The following is a 24936-nucleotide window of genomic DNA, read 5'->3' as shown; positions in this document are numbered from 1 at the left end:
TTTAAGGAGGGGGGGTGGTGTTGGGACAAGAAGAGCTAGGTAAAGGGCCAGTGATAGGTGGAGATTACTAAAAGATGTCACAGACAAAAGGACAAAGGTGTTGAAGGTGGTGATATTATCTAAAGGAATGTGCTAATTAAGGGTAGAAAGCAGGACGAGCAAGGTACAGATAGCTCTAGTGGGGGTGGGGTGAAGGAATCGAAAAAGGCTAAAAGGTAGAGATAAAACAATGGATGGAAATACATTTAAAAATAATGGAAATAGGTGGGAAAAGAAAAATCTATATAAATTATTGGAAAAAACAAAAAGGAGGGGGAAAAATCGGAAAGGGGGTGGGGATGGAGGAGAGAGTTCATGATCTAAAATTGTTAAACTCACTTTTCAGTCCGGAAGGCTGTAAAGTGCCTAGTCGGAAGATGAGTTGCTGTTCCTCCAGTTTGCGTTGAGCTTCACTGGAACAATGCAGCAGGCCAAGGACGGACATGTGGGCATGAGAGCAGGGTGGAGTGTTAAAATGGCAAGTGACAGGGAGGTCTGGGTCATGCTTGCGGACAGACCGAAGGTGTTCTGCAAAGCGGTCACCCAGTCTGCGTTTGGTCTCTCCAATGTAGAGGAGACCGCATTGGGAGCAGCGAATGCAGTAGACTAAATTGAGGGAAGTGCAAGTGAAATGCTGCTTCACTTGAAAGGAGTGTTTGGGCCCTTGGACGGTGAGGAGGGGGGAAGTTGCAGAATGACAAGCGATTTGGTGATTGACAAGCGGGCTCAGTTAGCCCCGCCCAGTCCGGTGATTGACAGGCAGATTGTTAGCCCCACCCAGTCCGGTGATTGACAGGCAGATTGTTAGCCCCGCCTAGTCGTGATTGTCGGTTAAAGACACGATCCCTGACTGACAGGCGGCGTCACCGGCCTTGCTCCCTCCCCGGGAGGCCAGGTGTGAGGGTGAGGGAGCGGTGGGGCGGTGCGGGCCATGGAGGAAGGGAATCCGGGCAGGGCTAGTTAGGGAGGGGTGGAGTGGCAGCTTCCGGTGGATCGGGTGACTCCCGGGAGAGGAAAATGTCGAGCAAGGAGCCGCTGCTTGGTGCCTTGAAGGGTGAGTGTGCCAGCAGCCGGAGTCCGAGAGCAGGCAGGAAAGGACTGGTGGTTGGGGGCGGTGCCGGGGGGTGCGCGGGAGGGGCCTGGAGCGGGCGAGGAGGAGGGTCCGGGAGCGAGGGGTTGAGGGGGAGGGTCTGGGAGCGAAAGGGGTGAGGAGGGAGGGGCCTGGGGAGGAGGGAGGGGCCTGGGGGTAGGGGCGGGGCCTGGAGGGAATGGGCTGATGGGGAGGGGGTGGGGCCTTGAGGGGGATGGGGTGGGGGCCTGGGGGAGGGGGAGGGGGAGTGGGCGGGGCCTGAAGGAGGATGGGGGAGGGGCCTGGAGTGTGGGGGTGGGGCCTGGAGTGTGGGGGTGGGGCCTGTAGGGAGGGGCTGAGGGGATGGGGCCTGGAGGGAGGGGGCTGAAGGGGTGGGGCCTGGAGGGAGGGGCTGAAGGGAGGGGGTGGGGCCTGGAGGGAGGGGGCGGGGCCTGGAGGGAGGGGGCTGAGTGGGAGGGGGCTGAGGGGGAGGGGGCGGGGCCTGCAGGGAGGGGGCTGAGGGGGAGAGGGTGGGGGCTGAGGAGGTGGGGGCTGAGGAGGGAGGGGGTGGGGCCTGGAGGGAGGGGGCTGAGGGGGAGGGGGGTGGGCCTGCAGGGAGGGGGCTGAGGGGGAGGGGGTGGGGCCTGCAGGGAGGGGGCTGAGGGGGAGGGGGTGGGGCCTGGAGGGAGGGGGCTGAGGGGGAGGGGGCAGGGCCTGGAGGGGAGGGGGCTGAGGGGGAGGGGGAGGGGGCTGAGGAGGGAGGGGGCTGAGGGGGAGGGGGGTGGGGGCTGAGGGGGAGGGGGTGGGGGCTGAGGAGGGTGGGGGCTGAGGAGGGAGGGGGCTGAGGAGGGAGGGGGCTGAGGAGGGAGGGGGCTGAGGGGGTGGGGGCTGAGGAGGGAGGGGGTGGGGCCTGGAGGGAGGGGGCTGAGGGGGAGGGGCCTGGAGGGAGTGGGCTGAGGGGGGAGGAGCCTGGAGGGAGTGGGCTGAGGGGGAGGGGCCTGGAGGGAGTGGGCTGAGGGGGGGAGGGGCCTGGAGGGAGTGGGCTGAGGGGGGGAGGGGCCTGGAGTGAGGGATATGGGGATGGGGTGAGGCGAGTGGGAAGAGGCCTAGGGCGTTGGGGGTGAGGTGAGGGGGAGGGGCCTGGGGCGAGGGGGACTGGGGCAGAGCCCTGGAGCGAAGGTGGAGTGGCGAGAGGTCTAGAGCGAGGGGAGTGGGCCTGGAATGAGGGGGGAGGGGGCCTGAAATGAGGGGGGAGGGGCTTGGGGGGAGGGGGCAGGGCCTGGAGCAAGAGGTGAGGGGCCTGGAGTGAGGGAGGAGCCTGGAGCGAGGCAGTGAGGGGTTGGGGTCGGGAGCTGGGGTGGTGCCTGGAGCAGGGACCTGGTGCGGGACGGGGAGGGGCATTGGGGGAGGGTGCTGGAGCATGGAGCGGAGGGGAGGGCCCTGGAGTACGTGGTGGGGCCTGGAATGGGATGGGTGTGGTGCAGGTGTTGGGGGAGGAAAGGGATGGAGTTGGAGCATGAGGGTAGGAGGGGGACGTGGTGAGCCCTGGAGCAGGAGGGGAGGGGGAGCAGCTGTTCGAGGTGGATAAGGGCTTCAAGCTTGGGGAGATTGGCGTCTGGAGTGGGAAGGGGGAGGAGCTGGATTGAAGTGCAGCCCAGTGTAGGGAGCAAGCCTAGAATGGAGAGGTGGGGTGGGTGGTGAAGGGCTGGTGTGGGAGATTAAGTGAGCCTTGAGTAGGGGCAGAGCCTGGAGTCGTGGTTTGGGTTATGGGGCCTGGGGCTGAGCCTGCTTGGCTCGGGCAGGGTAGGGCAGGGCAGGCAGGCCTCTTTGGACATCACATTGGCCTCTGCTCACCTCTTAAAATTTCCATTTGAGGTGGGATAACTCAAAGGTGGAGAATCTAAGCCCACAACTACTTTCAAAGGGCTCAGAGTGGAGATGGTTAACCTTAGGGTAGGCACCAGGAAGTATTTCTTTATACACAGGCTGGAATGTGTGCCAGGAAGGTAGTTGAGTGAAAAAAAGAAAAACTTGTATTTATATAGCGTTTTTCATGACCCCTGGATTTCTTAAAGCGCTTTACAGCCAATGAAGTACATTTGAAGTGTTAATAGTCACTGTTGTATGTTGGAAACAGCAGCCATTTTGTGCTCATCAAGCTCCTACAAACAGCAATGTAATAATGACCAGATAATGTGTTTCTATGATGTTGAGTGAGGAATAAATATTGGCCAGGACACCTGTCCTGCTCTTCTTCAAAATAGTGCCATGGGATCTTTTACATGCACCAGAGCAGGTGGATGGGGCCTCAGTTTAACATCCCATCTGAAACAGAACATCAGAAAGTGCAGCACTCCCTCAGTACAAAGTCACTGGACTGCAATGCATCTCCTTTATATGAATTTATCAGTGTTTACAAGAAAACCCTAACTGAACTTTTGTTTTATTTTATTACTCAAAGAAATCAATGCTGTTAAAATAGTGAGATTGATTCAGGGATATTAGTAGGCTCAGCGTATAAGTATGCTTATTACCGCCAGTTACTTCAGGGAGAAATATATGGCCAGAACAGTAGAGTCATAAATTGGATTGAGTTGGGCTAGAACTGTATGTTGCTCTGCTCTGCTAATCTCTGCTAGCAACTTTCATCTTTCCCTCGTCTCCTCTTGCCCCTATCCCCCTCGGTCTCATTCTCTATCAGTGAATCTCTGCATCTTCTTCCCTTTCCCTTTTCCATTCCCACTGACTCCCCATTTCCCTGATTGTCATTCTTCCCAACAGTTTTTCTATTTGTGTTTTCTTCTACTACCAATCCTCCCCATTTCCCTTCCCACAGTCTCCATCTCTGTTTCCCCTCACCCAGTCTCACTGTATCTCCCTCTATTCCCTCCACCTAGAAGCAGAAACAAACTGGGGGCTGACACTGAGCCCAACTTTCAGTAGCCAGTCCATATGATGTGAAGCTGATTTCAGTCCCACTGTCGTCACTCTTCTAAATTCAAAACCAACACAAATGAAGTTTGGTTCATGGACTTGGAAGACAGTGCTGATAAATTTTGCTGATGCTATTTGAGGCCTTTAAAATGGAAAGTGATTTGATAAGATAAATACAGAGAAACCATTTCGTCTGGCGGGGGAATCCAAAGGCCATTTAGGAGTGAGATCAGGAAGCACTTTTTCTCACAATGGATTGTGGAAATCTGGAAGTCTGAGTTTGATAGATTTTTGTTGGGTAAGGGTGCCAAGGGGTATGGAGCAAAGGCGGGAAAATGGGGTTGAAGTATAGATCTGCCAGGATCTGATTTGTTGATGGAATAGGCTAGAGGGACTGAATGGCCTCCTGTTCCTATGTTAATTTACTATAAACATAAAATAATGGCCAACCAATGTCTTAATCAAGCATTGCCACCAGATCAAGAGAGACTCAAGGAAGTAGCTGCAAGTAGAGTTCTGTTTTTAAAAATCCTGATGGTCCAGTCCAAGTTAAGAAGGGTGGGGTTGCCATAACCAGTCTGCGCTTTAAACAAACCAAGAACATATTTTAATCCTTAGTTACAAATTGACATATTTGCTGCCTTGACAGTATAGGTTTTGTTTTCCATCTGGGCTCATACAATTTCAGGAGATATGATGATGCAGTGGCTATGTTGCTGGACTAGAAACCCAGAAACTTGGACTAGTAATCCAGAGGATGTGAATTTAAAGAACACTGTGAATTTAGTTTTCTTTAAAAATCTGGAAATGAAAAAGTGACCTTGAAGATTGTCATTAAAAATCCAACTGGCTCACTAATGTCTTTTAAGGAAGGAAATCTACCATCCTTACCCATCTGGTCTATATGTGACTCCAGACTGCTGCAAAGTGCAGCAAAGTGTTTGACTCTTCCACCTTAAATGGCTTAAGAAGCCACTAAGTTGTACCATACCGCTACACTTACAATGCTTCAAGAAGGCAGTTCACCACCATCTTCTGAAGGAAATTGGGTGATAAATGTTGGCCTTGCCAACAATGCCTACATCTCAAGAATGAATTAAGAAAATGGAGAGAAAAATAAAATACAACAAGTAGATTCAAAAGTTTGGAAACTCTGATAAGCCTAAGCATTTTTGTGCCCATTCTGCTTCTTTAAACTCCTTAAAGTGCTAATTAGTGCAGCTATTCTTTGGCCTCCCAATGTCAGTAACTTCAGTCTTATGAGCTGTTGAGGTGAAATAGAGTACATTTTGAAATCCTCCATAAATATTTTTGTTTCTACCAGGAAAGAACTGTGCAGAATTTTTCTTATTTGTTCTTGGGATGTAGGCATCGCCTATAAACATAATAATAACTATAAACATAAAATAATGGCCAACCAATGTCTTAATCAAGCATTGCTGCCAGATCAAGAGAGACTGAAGGAAGTAGCTGCAAGTAGAGTTCTGTTTTTAAAAGACCTGATGGTCTAGTCCAAGTTAAGAAGGGTGGGGTTGCCATAACCAGTCTGTGCTTTAAACAAACCAAGAACATATTTTAATTCTTAGTTACAAACTGACATATTTGCTGCCTTGATAGTATAGGTTTTGTTTTTGTTGCCCATCTCTAATTGCCCTTGAGAAAGTGGTGGTGAGTCACTTTCTTGAACCACTGTAGTCCATGTGGTGTAGGTACACCCACAGCACTGAAACAGCGTGCAGCTGGAGGGATTTCCAGTTTGAACTAGAGTTAAGCAGATTTTTGATAGACAAGGGAGTCAAGGGTTATGGGGGAAAGATGGCAAAGTGGAGTTGAGACACAACCAGGTCAGCCATGATCTTATTGAATGGCGGAGAAGGCTCGAAGGGCTGAATGACCGACTCCTGCTTCTAAGTCCTATGTTCCTATGCTCCTAACTCAGCCCTTCCCTCACCAATGTCCACATGCAGAACTCTCGGGATAAGAACGAAGATAAACAATGATTTTTTTCTTCCCCAAACCATGGCCCAAAGATGCAGAGGCAATTGTAGCAGGTGAACTGCTATCATGGACTAATTCATTACAGACTAAAAACAGAATCTGGGACCTCTGGGTCTGAACTGATTAGTGCTACATCAGATCTTTCTTTATCCATTGTGTCATCGGTGACTTTAAATTAATGAAATGAATTAAGGAGTGATTAAAGGGAAAAGAGAGGTGGAGAGTTGTAGGGAGGCTATTGCAGAGCTTGGGGCCTGCGTAACTGAAGGCACAGCCATCAATGGTGCAGCAATTAAAATTGGAGTTGCTCAAGCGTCCAGAATTGGAGGAGCGCAGATATCTCGGAGAGTCCTGGGTCTGGTGGAGATTACAGAGATAGGGAAGGGTGAGGCCATGGAGGGATTTGAAAACAAATATGAAAATTTTAAAATCAAGATGTTGAGGCATGGAGTGATCTCATTACAGGTAGTGTGCTGTTCAGGGAGTGACATTATCCCCTAGCGATGATAGAGTGCCTTTGCCAATCGATCGTTCATGTTACTCTGAATGTACTCCCCAGGAAGAAGAAAAAGACTTACATTTCTTTAGCACTCTTCATAACCTCAGGATGCCCCAATGTACTTTACGGCTAATGGAATAATCTTTGAATTCACTGTTGTAATGAAGGGAATGCTGCAGCTAACTTACCCAAAGCAAGATCCCACAAACAGCAATGGGCCATAAACTCCGAGTTCCCCAGTGTCTGATTTAGGACATACCACAAAGATAAGCTGGGGAATCCCTCTCGGAAGTTCCCAGTTGGGGTTTGCACGGCAATTGCCAGAAGTGCACACTTCCTCTGGAATTGCCCTGTGCTGGGAACCATCCGAAAATGCAGTTTAAATCGCAAACTTCGGATGGTTCCATCAGGGTTAACTCAGAAAAAGTTATAAGAATTAAAACCTTTTCTAACTTCTTGGTAACTATTGTAAACACCCAGACTGACCCCACAGGACTCCCCTGACCACCCCGACCTCTGACATCCCCACCCCCTGACCCCAGACCCCCGCCTCCCAACCTCTGACCCCGACCTTCGAACCCCAACCCCCCCACCCCCTAACACCTGTAACTTCTGACACTCCCACCCCTCTGACCCCTCCGACCCCCCCAACCTCCAACCCCATCTCTTTCCGACACTAGCTGGAAGTTACAGCCCAGTGTAGTAAAGACCAAAGAACTGGTTTTGCTTTTGTGATGTTGGTTGGCTGGCAGAGCAGTGCAATGTGTGTTGTGTGTGACAGCAAGAAGAAGACCAACTAGTCACCCCTGCAGTTGCACGTGAAGTCTCTCTCTCTCGCTGTTGCTGGAGGCAAGGCTTAGCAGAAGCCACAATCACAAAGGAAATAGGAAATAGCCTGTTCAGCTATCCTGCGGAACCAAGTGTCTCCAAACCAACTGCAAAATTGCCAAAATCAGCTTTACCGGAATTATCCAACTTAACGGCCACAATGTTTCGCCATCTACGCCTCAGACAAATATTAGCAGAACTCCTGCTCTTCTGTGAAATACTGCCACGAGATCTGTTACATCCATTTGAAAGCCTAGGCCTTAATCTGAAAGATGGCTATTTTCCTGTACCCCTCATACTGTCTGTTGTAACTAGGATTTTTTAGTCTTTTGGTAGCAGCAGGCTAAAGGAAAAACCATTAAACTGCATACACTTAAATGGAGTGGCAATGATACCTTAACGCCATTAATTCCTCACTACTGTTTTACATCTCCAAATGCTCTTTCTAGACACAACTCTTAATTTGAAAAGACTGGTGTCACTGGATGCTTTTACAAGGTTTGGTGTGAAAATTTCACATCGACCATTGCCCTTTTAAATCCTTGTGATGACATCGGTGTGGGCCATACAGTGTTAGTATTGAATATTGTTTGTGTTACGACTGGTCCCCAGGCAAGGTCCCCAATTTGTTAACTTCTCAAACGGGACCCCAATTTTGTTATGCACCCGGGTGAGGAGGGATGAGCTGGCTACCCTTCTTTATTGAACCCCCTTAGTTGGTCGCAACAAGGTTAATTTAAAAGGGATCCATTCCCCCATGGATACCTTTACCCCAGTCCAAATGTATTTATATTTTAGGAGGATTTGTTCTTAAGGCTTTACTCCAGGTTAGCTTTCAAATGCTTGATACCAAACTAACTAGTATGTGTTTACACCTGGCCCACCCATTGTTGGCCTTGAGAAAACAATGACATAGCAGAACCCCTGCCTGATGGGCTATTAGACTGCCAAGCTCAGCAAGTTTCTGTTTCTATGTTGTCAGTAAAATTAAACTCAGTTGAATCATAAGAACATAAGAAATGGGAACAGGAGTAGACCATACGGCCCCTCGAGCCTTCTCCGCCATTCTGTAAGATAATGGCTGATCTTCTTGTGTTTCAATTTCCATATTCCCATCTAACCCCAATAACCTTTGATCCCCTTGCCTAACAAAAATCTATCTGCCTCTGCCTTAAAAATATTCAATGACCCCGCCGCCACCACTTTTTGAGCAGAGAATTCCAAAGTCGCACAACCCCCTGAGAGAAAAAATTTCTCCTCATCTGTGTCCTAAAAGGGTGACTCCTAATTTTAAAACAGTGCCCCCTAGTTCTGGACTCACCCACAAGAGCAAACATCCTTTCAATATCCACCTTGTCAAGGCTGTTCAGGATCTTGTATACTTCAATCAAATCACTGCTTACTCTTCTAAACTCCAGTGGAAACAAACCCAGTCAGTCCAACCTTTCCTCATAAGACAACCCACTCATTCCAGGTATCAATCTAGTAAACCTCCTTCGAACTGCCTCCAATGCATTTACATCCATCCTTAAATAAGGAGACCAAAACTGCGCACAGTATTTGAGGTGCGGTCTCACCAATGCCCTGTATAACTGAAGCATAACATCCTTACTTTTATGTTCAACCCCTCTCATAATAAAAGATAGCATTCCATTAGCCTTCTTAATTACTTGTTGTAGCTGCATATTAACATTTTGTGACTCATGCACGAGAACACCTAGATCCCTCTGCACCTCAGGATTATGCAGCCATTCTCCATTTAAGTAATACTCTGCTTTTTTGTTCTTCCTGCCAAAGTGAACAACTTTACATTTTCCATGTTAAACTCCATTTGCCAGATCTTTGTCCACTCACTCAACCTATCCATATCCATCTGCAACCTCCTCATATCCTCTTCACAACGTACTTTCCTACCTATATTTGTGTCATCTGCAAATTTAGCTACCATGTCTTCACTTCCCTTATCTAAGTCATTGATGTAAATTGTAAAAAGTTGAGGCCCCAGTACAGACCCCTGTGGGACTCCACTCGTCACATCCTGCCAATCCGAAAAAGACCCATTATGCATACTCTCTGCTTTCTGCCAGCCAGCCAATCTTCTATCTATGCTAATATGTTACCCACTACACCATGCGAATCAAATCAGGATCAACATCTTGCTTCCTTATTTTTGATTCTCCAGAATAGAAACAGGAAATGTTGGAAATACTCCAGCAGGTCTGGCAGCATCTGAGAGAAACAGAGTTAATGGGGGGAATTTTCTCCCCATTGGGCAGGCGCAGAACTGATTGCCGCCTGCACCGCCATTTAACTAGGCGGGCCAATTAAGGCCTGCCCAACATGAAATGTAGCTCCTGAGGATAGCGGGAGTGAACGGGCAGTGGCGGGAGTGCAATGACCGCCGGGTCCAATGGCGACCTGGTGTCCTGTTCAAATAACATGCAGGCAGCCTTGCAAAGGCTGTTCATCGTGGCCAACAGAAGGGCTCCCCAGAGTGCGCTGATGAGCAGGCCAGGCAGATGGGTAGGGTAGTGGCGCACTGTGCCCCTTGGTTTTCTGACGAATGCCTATCTGCCCTCCTGAAGGAGGTGGCAGCACGGTGGGGGATCCTCATTCCTAGGGACAAGAGGAGGACGCCCCCCCCCCCACCTGACCAAACGTGCCTAGGAGGAGGTGACAGACAAAGTCAGCTCCCATGACGTGGTGTGACACGTGGGTCCAGTGTCGCAAGCGTTTCAACAACCTCTTGCGCTCGGGAAGGGTGAGTACCATGTTGGCAGAGGTCACTTAACACAGCAGGTAGGCTTTCCCCCCAGCACCACTGCCACCCCCCCCCCCCAAATCCAACTCTGAATGCAGTTACAGCATTGAATCAATCGCGGCATGTGACCCACGCCGGGTAGGCCAGCAGATATTGCCCATGCCTAGTTCACCCTGAGAGGGTAGTGCTGAGATGGGTTCTGCACCCACAACGTGTATTAGACACCCAGAGTACTGTTTGGGGGCTACCTCAAGGATCTGCACCTGGGCGCAGTGCTGGAATTGCAAAACATGTCAAAGCCAGGCTGCTGATATGCTGGGAGGGGAGCTTCCAGGTCACGGGGCACCAATTCATCTGCTGCCCTTGGCGTTCCACGTGCTTGTGCGTCCTTGCTTTGCAAGGTTAGACCGTGTGATGGCAAATGGGATGGATGCAGCATGTGGACAAAGGGGGTCAGCCCCGGCTTCTTGGTGTGAGTGTGCGGCAGCTGCGGGGTGACGATTCACTGGAGCCCTGCAATGCCCCACTCAGGTTGGGGTGACAGGGATGCGATGGGAACCCAGGTACAGGGTGAATGCTCCTCTCTCCTTTTCAGGAGAAGACCACACACAACACCGTCAGGCAGATGCGGACTGGTGGAGGCCAGGCCCAGTTGGCCAGAATCACCAGATACGAGGAGGATGTGATGGACCTGGAGAGGCGCCATGTGCCCAGGTGCACTGGTGGCAGTGAGGCTGGGGTGCCACAGGGAGGCGAGATTGCCGTGCACTGAGGTCACCATGTGTGCTCTAGCAGCCATCCCACTTGAATGTTCAGCGATTGAAGCTTCCAACATGGGTTGACCATTGATTATGGAAGGATAAGCGCATACTGATCCAGGGGACAGGCATGCACATTGACATTGCCTCCACTTGCCCTATTCAAATGTCCTTGTTCTTCCTTTCAGCATCACCGGAGCGGGGCCGGGAGGAGGAGGCAGAGGGGCCGCCTCTGACACCTGAGGGCCCTGAACAAATGGAATCACCAGCATCAAACCATCTCTGCCAGGCAGGCACCAGCGCAGATACTAGCACCTCGGTGGGAATTAGATCGTTGGCTAGTGTCCCGGGGCACAGCGGTGAAGGCACTTCCCGCTTGCTTGAGGTGCGGGCAGAGACAGAGAGTGCCCATGGCGCCAGCAGTCGGAAGATTGCTGGGGACCGGACACATGCTCAGTCAGTGGCTGATGATGTGCCCCTGGAGTCGTACATGAGGCAGCAGATGCTGGAAGTCCAGCAGGGTATGCGTGAGGATCTGGCGGAGCTACATGAGGCAATGCATGGCATGGTCCCCGTGCTGGAGGAATCCACACGGAGTATCACCGATGCAATGAGCCTTATGGCTGAGCGCCATGCTTCTTCCATGGAGAGAGTGGTGACTCTCGTGGAGAGGCTCCTTGAGGGGAACAATCAGGGCCTCCTGGGGTTACGCTCGGACCTGCAAGCCTTCACAGCGGCATTGACCTCAGCTGGTCAGTGCCAGTGTGGGAGATGGATTGGGCACCCCCCACATCCCAGCCCATATATCAATGGTGAACATGGAGGGCCGAAGCAACCTCACGTCGGCGCAGGAGCTGCCTGTCATCTCTGCGGGTCCTCCTCCCCTCTGCCAGTGATCATGGGATCCGATGAGGCTGCGGCAACTGGGAAAATGCCAGCCATGGATCTGGCCGCTACCTCCCAGTTGGGGCCAGCACAGGTTCCATGGGCCAAAGGACGCCCACCAAGGTCATTGAGGCTAACAGTGAGTGGGCTGTCTCAGATGCTAGTGCCAGCGAGGGGGGAGCACCTAGACGTAGCACCCAGAAATGTAAACTTAAGGCATCTTAGGCACACCACGGGCTTCTCACTATGTTGCCCCACTATTAGTTCATGACCACTTAGTGTGATGTGCAACACCTTTGCATTCTTTTTATTTTCTGCTTCATTTTGTTGATTCATTAAATTTTGATATGTGAGCATGGCTCAGGGTGATTCCTTACTTCTGCAGGTGGATGGGAACCCATGATGTTATGAGTGACTTGTTTGTCATTGAGCTTTATTGACAAGGCAAATAGTTAATGTTCCTAACCAGGCAGATGTTGCTCTCAGGTATGGAGCCTACAGCCCTGGCTTGTGTTGGAGGTCCATCTGTGGTGGGCTAGCTGAAGGTTCGTTGGATTAAAGACTCCTGGGTGTCCCTGCCTTCCTGGAGGATGCCCCCTCAGCGTTCTCCTATGTGTGGTCATCCTCAAACTCACTACTGGGCTCATTGTGTGCAGCCGGAGCATCTGCTTCTATACTTTCTTCCTCAACTGTGTCACCCCTTTCTAGCACCAGATTGTGGAGAGCGCAGCTTGCAATGACTATCAGTGACACACGATCTGGGGGGTATTGGAGTGCGCCCCCTGAACAGTCCAGGCATCGAAAGCGCACCTTGAGAAGACCGATGGTTCTCTCAATCACAGCCCTTGTGGAGGCGTGGCTCCCATTGCACCATTGCTCGGCCTCTGCTCTTGGATGGCGGAGAGGCATCATGAGCCAACTTTTGAGGGGATAGCCCTTGTCACCCAGCAGCCATCCATCCAGCTGGGCTGGAGCACTGAAGAGCCTCAGCACCTGGGAGTGTCTGAGGATGTAAGCATCATGGGAGCTGCCTGGGTGCCTTGCATAGACTTGTAGAATCTGCATCCTGTGATCACACACTGTCTGCACGTTCATGGAGTGGAAGCCCTTCCTGTTGATGAAGGCACCGGGCTCACCTGCTGGCACCTTGATGGTCACATGTGTACAGTCTATTGCACCCTGGACGCAGGGGAAGCCAGCAATGGCCATAAAGCCTCTGGCTCACTGTGTCTATCTTGCCTGGTCCCTGTGGTAGTGGATGAAGGTCAATGCACACCTGAACAGAGCGACTGTCACCTGCTTGACATAAGTGTCGACAACTGACTGGGATATTCCGCAAAGACCACCCACCGACCCTTGGAAAGAGCCAGAGGCATAGAAGTTGAGGGCAGCCATGACCTTCAATGCCACTGGCATGGGGTGCCCAACCACACAGTTGGCGCAGATCTCAGGGCCTATCATCTGACAAATGGAGGCCACTGTCTCCCTTGAGAGATGGAGCCTCCTTCGGCACTGCACCTCAGACATATTGAGATAGCTGCTTCACCGCCTGTAAACCCTGGCAGCAGGATAGTGGCATCTTCTGCGGCCCTTCCCGCCTTGGACATCCTGTTGGCCCTGTGCTCTTGTGCCTGCGCCTGTCCTCCCAAAGGTGGCTCCCCTGGAGGCTGAATGTGGACTCCTGGCCTCCTCCCCCATCTGACCCTCCCTCCTCAGAGGAGGTGCCTCCAGTGGAGAGCACAACCCCCATTCCCAGGCTAAGGGAAGGCTTCCTGAAACCAGCAAGGCCCCAGAAATTATATTTACTCCAGAGTCCTGACCTGAAGCCTGTTACTCCTGTCCAAGCAGCTGTGAAGAGTTTTGAAGTATTCCTGCTCACACAGGCAAGTAGCAGTAACTTTAAGCATTAAATGTCTGACACATAACACTCGCGACTCCACTCACCCCTCTTATCCCGCCCATGGATGAGGTTTATAAAAATGTGGCCTGCCCATTGCACCCGTGCACTGAAGATCGCACAGGCCCTGAAAAATCGGCATCAATTTCTGCCTCAAGGGCCTTAAATTGCCCCTTATTTAATGGCGGCCGCGCATTGGAGATCATCGCGCGCCTGCCCACCGAAATATCGTGATGGTGTGTGGTGACAGCGGGACACTCGGCCGATGTCACCACACGTCATTTTTCATGTGGGGCTCATCCCCACATACCAACGTGAAAATTCTGGCCAGTGTTTCAAGTTGTTGATTTTTTGTCAGTTCTATGGTGTTCTGCTTTTGTGTTGATTCTCTCCAGAGTTTGATAAAGTTTTGCTAACTGCTCGTATCAAACAACTACTTTCTCCTCATGACAACAGGTGGATCCTTGAGTTCTGCTGTGAAATTGCTCTCGATAATTTCAGTACTTGCTCATCAGGGACTAAGCACGAAGTTCCATTCACCCATCACCTCTGTGCTTGCTGACCTAGTCTAGCTTCTGATCTGGCAACATTTTGATTTTAAAACTCTTAACTCATGTTCAAATCCCCCCATGGACTTCTCCCTCACTTTCTCTGTAATCTGCCCCAGCACCACACCCCTCTGAGATCATGGCACTTCTTCAATTCTAGCCTCTTGTGCATCTCCAATTTCCATTGCTCCACCATTGGTGTCCATGCCTTAAACTGCCTAGGCCCTTAACTCTGGAATTCCCTCTGGAATTCACCATGCTAAGTGAGATAGATTTCGAACAGATCTAGCAACTCAAGACTGAGTAACCATGAGGCACTGTGGGCCATCAACAGCAGCAGAATTGTACTCAACCACAATCTCTAACCTCATGGCCCAGCATATCCCCCATTCTACCATTATCACCAAGCCAGGGGATCAACACTGGTTCAATGAAGAGTGCAAGAGGCATGCCAGGAGCAGCATCAAGCATACCTAAAAATGAAGTGTCAACCTGGTAAGCTACAACACAGGACTACTTGCGTGCCAAATAGCATAAGCAGCGAGCGATAGGCAGAGCTAAGCGATTCCACAACCAACAGGTCAGATCTAAACTCTGCAGTCCTGCCACATTCAGTCATGATGGTGGTGAACAATTAAAGAACTCACTGGAGGAGGAGGGTCCACAAATATCTCCATCCTCAATGATGGGGGAGCCAGCACATCGATGCAAAAGATAAGGCTGAAGCATTCACAACAACCTTCAGCCAGAAGTGCCAAGTGGATGATCCATCTTGTTCTTTCCGGAGGACCCCAGCATCACAGATGCCAGTCTTCAGCCAATTCGATTCACTCCATGTGATATCAAGAAATGGCTGAAGGCACTGGGCACTGCAAAGGCTATGGACCCTGACATTATTCCGGCAATAGTATTGAAGACGTGTGCTCCAGAACTTGCCGCGCCCCTAGCCAAGCTGTTCCACTACAACTACAACATTGGCATCTACCTGGCAATATGGAAAATTGCCCAGGTATGTCCTGTACACAAAAAGCAGGACAAAGCCAACCCATCATTACCACCCCATTGGTCTACTCTCCATCATCAGTAAAGAGATGGAAGGTGTCATCAACAGTGTTATCAAGTGGGACTTACTTAGCAATAACCTGCTCACTGATACTCAGTTTGGGTTCCGCCAGGGCCACTCAGTTCCTGACCTCATTACAGCTTTGGTTCAAACATGGACAAAAGAGCTGAACTCCAGAGGTGAGGTGAAAGTGACTGCCCTTGACATCAAGGCTGCATTTGACAGAGTGTGGCATCAAGGAGCCAAAGCAAAACTGGTGTCAATGGGAATCGGGGAAAACGCTCCGCTTGTTGGAGTCATACCTAGCACAAAGGAAGATGGTTGTGGTTGTTGGAGGCCAGTCATCTCAGCTCCAGGACATCACTGCAGGAGTTCCTCAGGATAGTGTCCTCAGCCCAACCATCTTCAACTGCTTCATCAATGACCTTCTTTCCATCATAAGGTGGGGAAGGTCGTTGATGATTGCATGATGTTCAGCACCATTTGCCGACTCCTCCGACACTGAATCAGCCCATGTCCAAATGCAGCAAGACCAGGACACTATCCAGGCTTGGGCTGACAAGTGGCAAGTAACATTCGCACCACACAAGTGTCAGGCAATGACCATCTCCAACAAGAGAGAATCCAACCATCGCCCCTTGATGTTCAATGGCATTACTATCAATGTCCCGGGGGTTACCATTGACCATAAACTGAACTGGACTAGCCATATAAATACTGTGGCTACAAGAGCAGGCTAGGAAACATGCGACGAGTAACCCACTTCCTGACCCCCCAAAGCCTGTCCACCATCTACAAGGCAAAAGCCAGGAGTGTGATGGAATAATCCCCACTTGCCTGGATGAGTGCAGCTCCCACAACACTCAAGAAGCTTGACACCATCCAGGACAAAGCAACCTGCTTGATTGGCGCCACATCCACAAACATTCACTCCATCCATCACCTACGCACAGTAGCAGCAGTGTGTACCATCTACAGGAATTCACCAAGGCTCCTTTGACAGTATCTTCCAAACCCATGACCACTACCATCTACCATCACCTGGAAGTTCCCCTCCAAGTCAGTATTCACCAAAGAGAAGGACATAGCGGTCGATTTGTCTAGCGAAGAGTGTGTAGATAGCCTGGATCATGTTGAGATCAAAAAAGAGGTGTTAGGCGTCTTGAAGAATATTAAGGTGGATAAGTCCCCAGGGCCAGATGGGATTTACCCTAGAGTACTGAGGGAGGCAAGGGAGGAGATTGCTGGGGCCTTGACAGAAATCTTTGTATCCTGACTGGCTATGGGTGAGGTCCCATAGGACTGGAGAATGGCCAGTGTTGTTCCATTGTTTAAGAAGGGTAGCAGGGATAATCTAGGAAATTACAGGCTGGTGAGCCTTACGTCAGTGGTAGGGAAATTATTGGAGAAGATTTTTCGCGACAGGATTTACTACCATTTGGAAGCATTTGAATGGGCGTATTAGTGAGAGGCAGCATGGTCTTGTGAAGGGGAGGTCGTGTCTCAATAACTTGATCAAGTTTTTCGAGGAAGTGACAAAGATGATCGATGATGGAAGGACAGTGGATGTTATATACATGGATTTCAGTAAGGCCTTTGACAAGGTCCCTCATGGCAGACTGGTACAGAAGGTAAAGTCGCACGGGATCAGAGGTGAGCTGGCAAGATGGATACAGAATTGGCTTGGTCATAGAAGACAGAGGGTAGCAGTGGAAGGGTGCTTTTCTGAATGGAGAGCTGTGACTAGTGGAGTTCCGCAGGGATCAGTGCTGGGACCTTTGCTGTTTGTAGTATACATAAATGATTTGGAGGAAAATGTAACTGGGCTAATTAGTAAATTTGCAGACGACACTAAGGTTGGAGGAGTTGCAGATAGTGAAGAGGATTGTCAAAGGATACAACGGGACATAGATTGGAGACTTGGGCAGAGAAATGGCAGATGGAGTTTAATCCAAACAAATGCGAGGTAATGCATTTTGGAAGGTCTAATACAGGCAGGAATTATACAGTAAATGGCAGAACCCTTAAGTGCATTGACGGGCAGAGGGATCTGGGTGTACAGGTCCACAGGTCACTGGAAGTGGCAATGCAGGTGGATAAGGTAGTCAGGAAGGCATATGGCATGCTTGCCTTCATCAGCAGGGGTATTGAGTATAAAAGCTGGGAAGTCATGCTGCAGCTGTATAGAACCTTGGTTAGACCACACTTGGAATATTGCGTGCAATTCTGGTCACCACATTACCAGAAGGATATGGAGGCATTGGAGAGGGTGCAGAGGAGGTTTACCAGGATGCTGCCTGGTCTGGAGGTTATTAGCTATGAGGAGAGGTTGGAGAAACTCGGATTGTTCTCACTAGAGCGACGGAGATTGAGAGGCGACTTGATAGAAGTTTACAAAATTATGAGTGGCATGGACAGAGTAGATAGAAGCTTTTTCCCAGGGTGGAAGAGTCAGTTACTAGACATAGATTTAAGGTGTGAGGAGAAAACTATAGAGGAGATGTGCGGGGCAAGTTTTTTACGCAGAGTGTAGTGAGTGTCTGGAATTCACTGCCAGAGGAGGTGGTGGAAGCAGGTACGATAGTGGTGTTTTTAAGAGGCAGCTTGACAAATACATGAATCGGATGGGAGTAGAGGGATACGGACCCCGGAAGTGCAAAATGTTTTAGTTGATGGGCAATATGATCGGCGCAGGCTTGGAGGGCCGAAGGGCCTGTTCCTGTGCTGTTCTTTTCTTTGTTCTTTGTTCTAAGTCACTCACCATCCTGACCTGGAAATATATTGCTGTTCCTTCACTGTGGCTGGGTCAAAACCCTGGAACTCCCTTCCTAACAGCACTGTGGGTATGCCTACACCACATGGACTGCAGTTGTTCAAGAAGGCAGCTCACCACCACCTTCTCAGAGACAATTAGGGATGGGCAATAAATGCTGGCCCAGTCAGTGAAGCCCACATCCGGTGAATGAATTTTAAAAAGCATCGCTAAAAATGACTAGCTTCACGTTGTTTAGGTCACCTAAGAATGGGAATTTAAGTACGCATTTCTCCAGATTTAATTTTTTAAAATTTTGCCCTTAAATCATCCTCTACTTTATCATGTGTTTCATCATAGCAGTTAACTCCAATGCATGTAAACTGGCATTTCGTCTGGTCTGAGCGTCCCACCAGTTCAAGTGAACAACGAGTTTCGCAATCGCTCTGTTTCCTCTTTAGGTATAACATCATCTTTCTGTGAGGACCTAGTACAGTTAAGCAGGATGGAACTTAGACTTTCTAAATAAGCTTCTTGATTCAAAGTTATTCTGGGCCTACTTTTTTTAATGTCTAAACCAATATATTTAAAAGTCCCACAAGCCTGACTCCCAATTTTAAATTCTACTCTAATCTTATTAATCACACATTTCTCAAACTTGGCAGTATTGCCTCACAAGAGATCATCAATATGCATCATGAGGATGCCTTAAAGTTTTCCGTTATCTATCAATAAAACATTGTAGGATCAGTTCTTAACTGAGCACCACCTGTTTTCAGCAAAGCAGATCTCACTGAGAAAAGCCATGCCCTGGAAATATCAATCTGGCCACAACACATTTGTTTAGTTTCCACAATTTACCTTTGGCATCTGCTGTCTCTTTGGGCAGTTTTAGAAACATTTCTCTTTGAAAAGTATGACCTTGCAGAGAAGTTGCTTTTATGTCTATTGATCTACGCTCCCATGAATATGTGGCCAAAAGAGCTAAAAAGATTTTCATGATTACTTTGCATGTTGTGCAAGAGTTCACTCTAACATCTGTATCACCCATTACTTTTCAAAATCCCTGCCAACCATCTTTGCTTTAGCTTTATACATTTTCAACATAAGTCCACCTGGTTGCTTCAGAATAAATTCCATACTGTCTCCAACCATTCCTTCTGTTTTGCCTCTCTTAGCAGTTTATCCTCAGACTTATTAGTAGTCACCAGAACATCATGATCATGAAGATTTCTTCTAATTCTGTTCCTAGACTGTTCTTAGCCTTTATTTCATTATCTAATCTATTTCTACTTCCACTTTTCTGTCTGTCAGGACTAGTGATGCAAGGTCGCCTTCTTGCACCCTATGAGGATCTTTCTCCAGTACGTGATCATTTTCTGACAGATGTCACTTCAGACCCGCATGCATTATGTCTTCTTATTCTCCACTCTTTCATCCCATTCTACCAGCCCTTGGAACGTGCTTCTTGGCCATCATCCTGTACAAATTCAATCAATATTTAAACTTGCCTAGAGTTTTTCCTGCACGTCCCACAATTGTCACACCCCAAATTCACTTGACCCCTGGAATATGTATCACTCTAGTATCCATTCTGGCCAATTGGCCTGTGGATGTGATAGCTTTGTCTTGTGTGTCCTGATCGCTCACATCACCACTATCCAGCCCTTGATCTATCATATCGGTTCCTCAGGATCTTCATTGCAAAACACCATGAGATTTGAGGTATAAGGTGCCTTGCTTACTTATATCAGCTGCTCAGAATCTGAGATTTTGTAATTAATTCCCATTAATCATGAAGAAATAACCTAAATAATTTGATTGCCATATTTGATAAATAATTTCTTATTGTCACGACCTATTACCATATCAGGGAGTTTCCATTCCCTGGCCTATTTTATAATACACCAAGTCACTCAAATTAAATTCTGTCGCAGATGATTCTTTACGATGCCTCAAAGCCTACCAAATTTTCTCAGAGATCCCAGCTTATTGAAAGCCCATCTCCCTGCACATAAAGCATTCAAAAGGTGCCAAAAAAATTGAACTAATTGTAGTACCTTCTAGAGCAGGATGACTATTGCATAGCACAGAAGGCAATTTAGGATTTTGCCATGGACTAATTGATAGGAACTATATCATCCAACCACTTGAAGTGAATTCTTTACATGAACATGTGGTTGTCAACTTACAGTCTGGTTGTCCAGCTAAAATTTTATGCAGTATTTCATTGATCACCACATGATTTCTTTCACAGAGTCCATTGCCTAAAGGATGTTCAGCTGCATTATTCATGACCATGATGTTCATATTTTCACACGTATCTTTAAATTGGCCATTGGTAAATTTTATTCCATTATCAGAAACTTTGTTGGTGTCCCCCAAGTCCGGTCCCTATCCATTATTTTCATGATATTGTCTATAATAGCCCTTTTGTGCTTTTGAGTATTATTGTGGAGAGACTAAATCTGGTCACCACGTTTACAAAATGGAGAATAAAAATATTCCTGTCTTTATCCCATACCTTTAGATCCATGGCAACTACTTAATTAAAGTCATGTGCCATTGGAAGGCTTAAGGCTTATAATCAGACATAGAGCATGTCCTCTGACATTTTTGATAGATTTCTAACTTCCCACTAATCTCTTCAATTAGTCTTGTATACTCTTTATTAACCCCACCTGCATCTTTTAGCAGAATTTTTAACCTTTGACAAGTAGGGTGAGCAAATTGTCCATGTAACTTTAAGACAATTTGCTTTTTTCCTCCATGATTCTTATCACCCAATGACATTAATATTTGTCTAAAAGTCTGATGAGAAACATCAGATTTTCTTAAGAGGACACAATAATATCCTAACTGAGTCAATGAAGATTCACTGACTTTCCAAAAATAATTGCCTTACCATGCTCCATGTCAAGTTTCATTTGTGCCTTTTTCATAGAAGGTTTACTCAACAACATAGGTATTCACTAATACATCAATACTTATAAAACAGCTAACTCCAGCTTTTTTACATGGAATCACAACTCTCTTCAGTGACCTCAGACTGTTGTCATCGCGAAACCTAAGGGCATGTAGTACTTGTATATTCCTTAACCTCACCATTTAGTGAATCATGGTAAAATTTTAACTGATATATTCAGTAGAGTCTTAAAGTACAAGCACTATTTAGTACTGTACAATTAAAGGAGTCTACAACTAACACATTCAATACAGGACTAAAAACTCCTTGGGACCAGTACAATTTGTTTGAACACATCATTATCTTCATCTTCATTTTGAGGACCCTGCCTCTCTATCTTTGGGTAGTTTACCGTATAATGATACTTTGAGTCATACCTGATGCTTCTATTAACTGTCCCTTTAGGTATTCCTAGGATTCGTTTTCCTATTTTTACTGTCCCAATTACGTCTTCTGCTGTAAGAGTCAGTTCTGCTGGAAGTGATTGCATCCTGTTCTGCTTGTCTTTAATCCAGTGCTCCTCAAACCTTTTCCCGGTGTGACCCCATTTTAATGCCCCAGACTTTGTGTAACCCTGTTGGTGGGGGGGGAAGGGGAGTGGGTGGGGCGGTGGTGGGGGGGTGTTTAGCTCCTGACCAGGTTGGAGGCTGGGGTTTAGCTCCTGAGCAGGGGTTTGGGGTACTTTAGCCCCTGAGCTGGTGAAAGTGGGGTTATTTTAGCTCCTTAGCAGGTGGGGGGCTAATTTAACTCCTGAGCTGAGGGGGGAGTGGGGGGTGGTGGGGAGAAGTTCATCATGGTGACAAATATTTAAACTGCAATGTTTTTTTTTTAAAAAACAAGTCCCACTTTTCGCGGGCTTTTTTTGCAGCAGCAATAATGACTTATCCACCAATAGAAAACAAAGCAAAGATTTAAAGGGACCTCGAAGCTGTTAGTATTCAGCCTGAATTGCTGCCTCGGATTTTGCGACCCCAAAATCTCATCTCTTGGTGTCACGACCCACAGTTTGGGAAGTCCTGCTTTAATCCTTCCGTTGTATTGATACCTGCATCCAGTATCTGGACCATTAGGAAATCTGGTAATCGTTGAATGTTCCATTTGTTCCATGAAAGTTAAAGGTAATGACTGCTTCCTGAGGAATTTTTTTCAAGGCATCAGACACCCGATCTAACAGGGTCTCTCTCTCTCTCTCTCAGAACCAAACACCAGTTAAAACCAGTAGTCCATCCACAATCCAGCAGCAATTTACTGATCCAAGGATCCTCAAATTGAATTTTATCAATCTTATATAATCTGTTAAAGTTCATGATATATTCTCCCATGGAATGACCATCTATTTTCCGAAATATGTCAAAGACTGATCATGCCTCTTAGGCATTTAACAGATAATCTTTCTTGTAGATTTCATCCAAGAACTCTGGTAGAAAATCTAAACTTTCATCACTATATAACTAACAGGCATTCACCTCACAAAATACTTTTGATTTTACTACTTGTAGGAAGAGACATCACCAAGGCCATGCCTTGTTTTCCTTTCAGCAGGGGCATAACCTGTCTCCACATTCTCACTTCATTCTTCCACTGGTCATATGGTTCAGACTTCAAGGACATTGGAGGGTAATAATGCCCCAACAATGTACACTATTTGCCACTAGGATCGTAGTTTTCTGTCTGTATTTTTTTCTCTTAGTTTCTAATCTACACCTTGAGGCAATCTCCCCTGCTACCATAAATAATATGGTCCTTACGACTACCATTAACACTCCCTTTGTCTTTTCGTCCATGACATCTTTGTCAATCTCTCCTTAGCCCCCTCTATCCCTGGCCTTCTTTCAGCTTCACCTGCTGCACCCTCTTAAACAGTATAAATTTCATCACATTTGTACTTCTCTTTAGCTCTGAAGAAAGGTCATAGAGACTCGAAATGTTAACTCTGTTTCTCTCTCCAAAGATGCTTTCAGACTTGCTGAGTTTTTCCAACATTTTCTGTTTTTATTTCAGATTTCCAGCATCCGCAGTATTTTGCTTTTATCCCCTGCTACCATATTATATTCCAGAAAGCCAGTTGATGAAGGATAGAACTGGAGACAATTTTACACACTTTTATAAGCATTTATTTACATATTACAGTAAAATCTTTATTATCAGGCATGCGTGGGGAATGGGTGGTGCTGATTAATCAAAAATGCCAGTTAATGGAGAGTTCCATTTACTGATGGAATACTGCACAATACTTCTAGCATGAACTAATATGCAAGTACTCAGTAAGCCAAGAACAGTATTCTCTTTATGTTTTAATGTACTGTTGAAGATTAGCAGTAAATTAAAGTACAAAATACAGGTACAAGTTCTGAATAACTTCATAATTACTTCCAGCTGGTAGAGTGACGATTTGCATTAGGGGGACATCAGAAATTCCGGTTAAAAGAGAATTCCAGTTGTTAGAGTGCCGGATAACACAAAGTATGCTATACAAGCATTTACTCCTAACCAGCAACCATAGTTTCAGTCTCTGTTTATTTATAGGGGAACAAGTGAATTCCCAGTTAATGCCAATCACCATCCAATTAAACACAATTAATATAAAATTTACAGCCTATGGTGGAGGAATGAAAATCGAGGATGTGCAAGAGGCCAGAATTGGTGGATCACAGAGATACCAAAGGTTTGTTGGAGGAAATTGCAGAGATAGAGTGAGGTGAGGCCATAGAGGGATCTGGAAACAAGGATAAGAATTTTAAAATTGAGGTATTTCCAGGTCAGGAGCCATAGAATGCCAGCAAGCACTGTTAATGTTGCAATCCTGTCACAATGAAATGCGTGCTTTAGTTGTAAGTCAGAGCAACTGTTACTAACTGGGGAAAGGTTAGGGCGTTATTCTTAAGTATACATAAGAACTAGTTTCCACCAGGGTTGGGCTGAGTCTGTGCATGTGATGTCTGGGTTACGTGAATTAACCTATGTTGAGGAAAGACTGGTTCCAGATTCCTCATTTGCTCTGTGAATAAGCAGTGAATTATAACAGGCATAGGGGTGATGAAAACAAAAAACTACTGTGGATGCTGGAAATCCAAAACAAAAACAGAATTACCTGGAAAAACTCAGCAGGTCTGGCAGAATCGGCGGAGAAGAAAAGAGTTGACGTTTCGAGTCCTCATGACCCTTCAACAGAACTAAGTAAAAATAGGAGAGGGTGAAATATAAGCTGGTTTAAGGTTGGGGGGTGTTGGGGGGAGAGAAGTTGGCGGGGGTGCGGGGTTGGTTGTAGGGACAAGCAAGCAGTGATAGGAGCAGATAATCAAAAGATGTCACAGATAAAGGAACAAAGAGGTGTTGAAGGAGTGATGGGTGAGTGGAACTTGGTGCGAGTCAGGATAGGGGCAGCAGAGTTTTGAATGAGTTCAAGTTTATGGAGGTTGGTAGCTCAGAAATGCTGTCCCCACTAGCTCAGCACAGACTGGCAACTGAACTCTGAACCATTTATATGCTGCATTTTGTTCTCAGGCCCAGATTGACTTTACTTTCCAGTGTAACCATCTGTGCCAATATAATAGGAGTAATTCTGTTTCCTCGACAGCATGCATCCTAAGCATCCAGGCAGACAAGGATCCCATCACAGATTGTAACCCTCACCTCGCCTCCACGTGTGATATTCTGGAGATTATCCTGCGGAAGGGAATTAGGCGTAAGTAATAGTCCGCAAACTCTGGCGTGGCATTTTGTATTTCAGAATGCTTCATTTCTTCACCAAATTGCTCATATTCCTCATGGGTCAGTCAAACTATATGAAAGAAATAAAATAAAGTGTTGCATTTATAAAGCACATTTTGCAATCTTAGGATGTCCCTAAGTGCTTTACATCCAATGAATTAGTATTGAAATGCAGTCACTGTTGTGACTTATGAAATGCACACAGCAAGCTCCCATAAACAACAATGCG

The 24936-nt window shown here is 47.3% G+C and overlaps 1 protein-coding gene across 2 annotated transcripts in view; it reads left to right on the top strand.

The window, feature by feature from the left end:
* Positions 1-887: 887 nt before the first annotated feature.
* LOC144699698 (uncharacterized) overlaps positions 888-24936 on the top strand; it is a 97530-nt gene continuing 73481 nt past the window's right edge. For both annotated transcript variants that reach the window (XM_078570841.1, XM_078570839.1), the window contains exons 1-2: positions 888-1093; positions 24574-24681. In XM_078570841.1, the coding sequence (XP_078426967.1) occupies positions 1057-1093; positions 24574-24681 (145 nt within the window). In that variant the 5' untranslated portion in view covers positions 888-1056. The remainder of the gene's footprint in view (positions 1094-24573; positions 24682-24936) is intronic.

Source organism: Cetorhinus maximus, chromosome 24 (assembly GCF_964194155.1).
Source record: "Cetorhinus maximus chromosome 24, sCetMax3.hap1.1, whole genome shotgun sequence".
In the NCBI taxonomy this organism is placed as follows: domain Eukaryota; kingdom Metazoa; phylum Chordata; class Chondrichthyes; order Lamniformes; family Cetorhinidae; genus Cetorhinus; species Cetorhinus maximus.
Note: the sequence above shows the minus strand (reverse complement) of the source record. Positions and strands in the feature narration are given on the sequence as shown.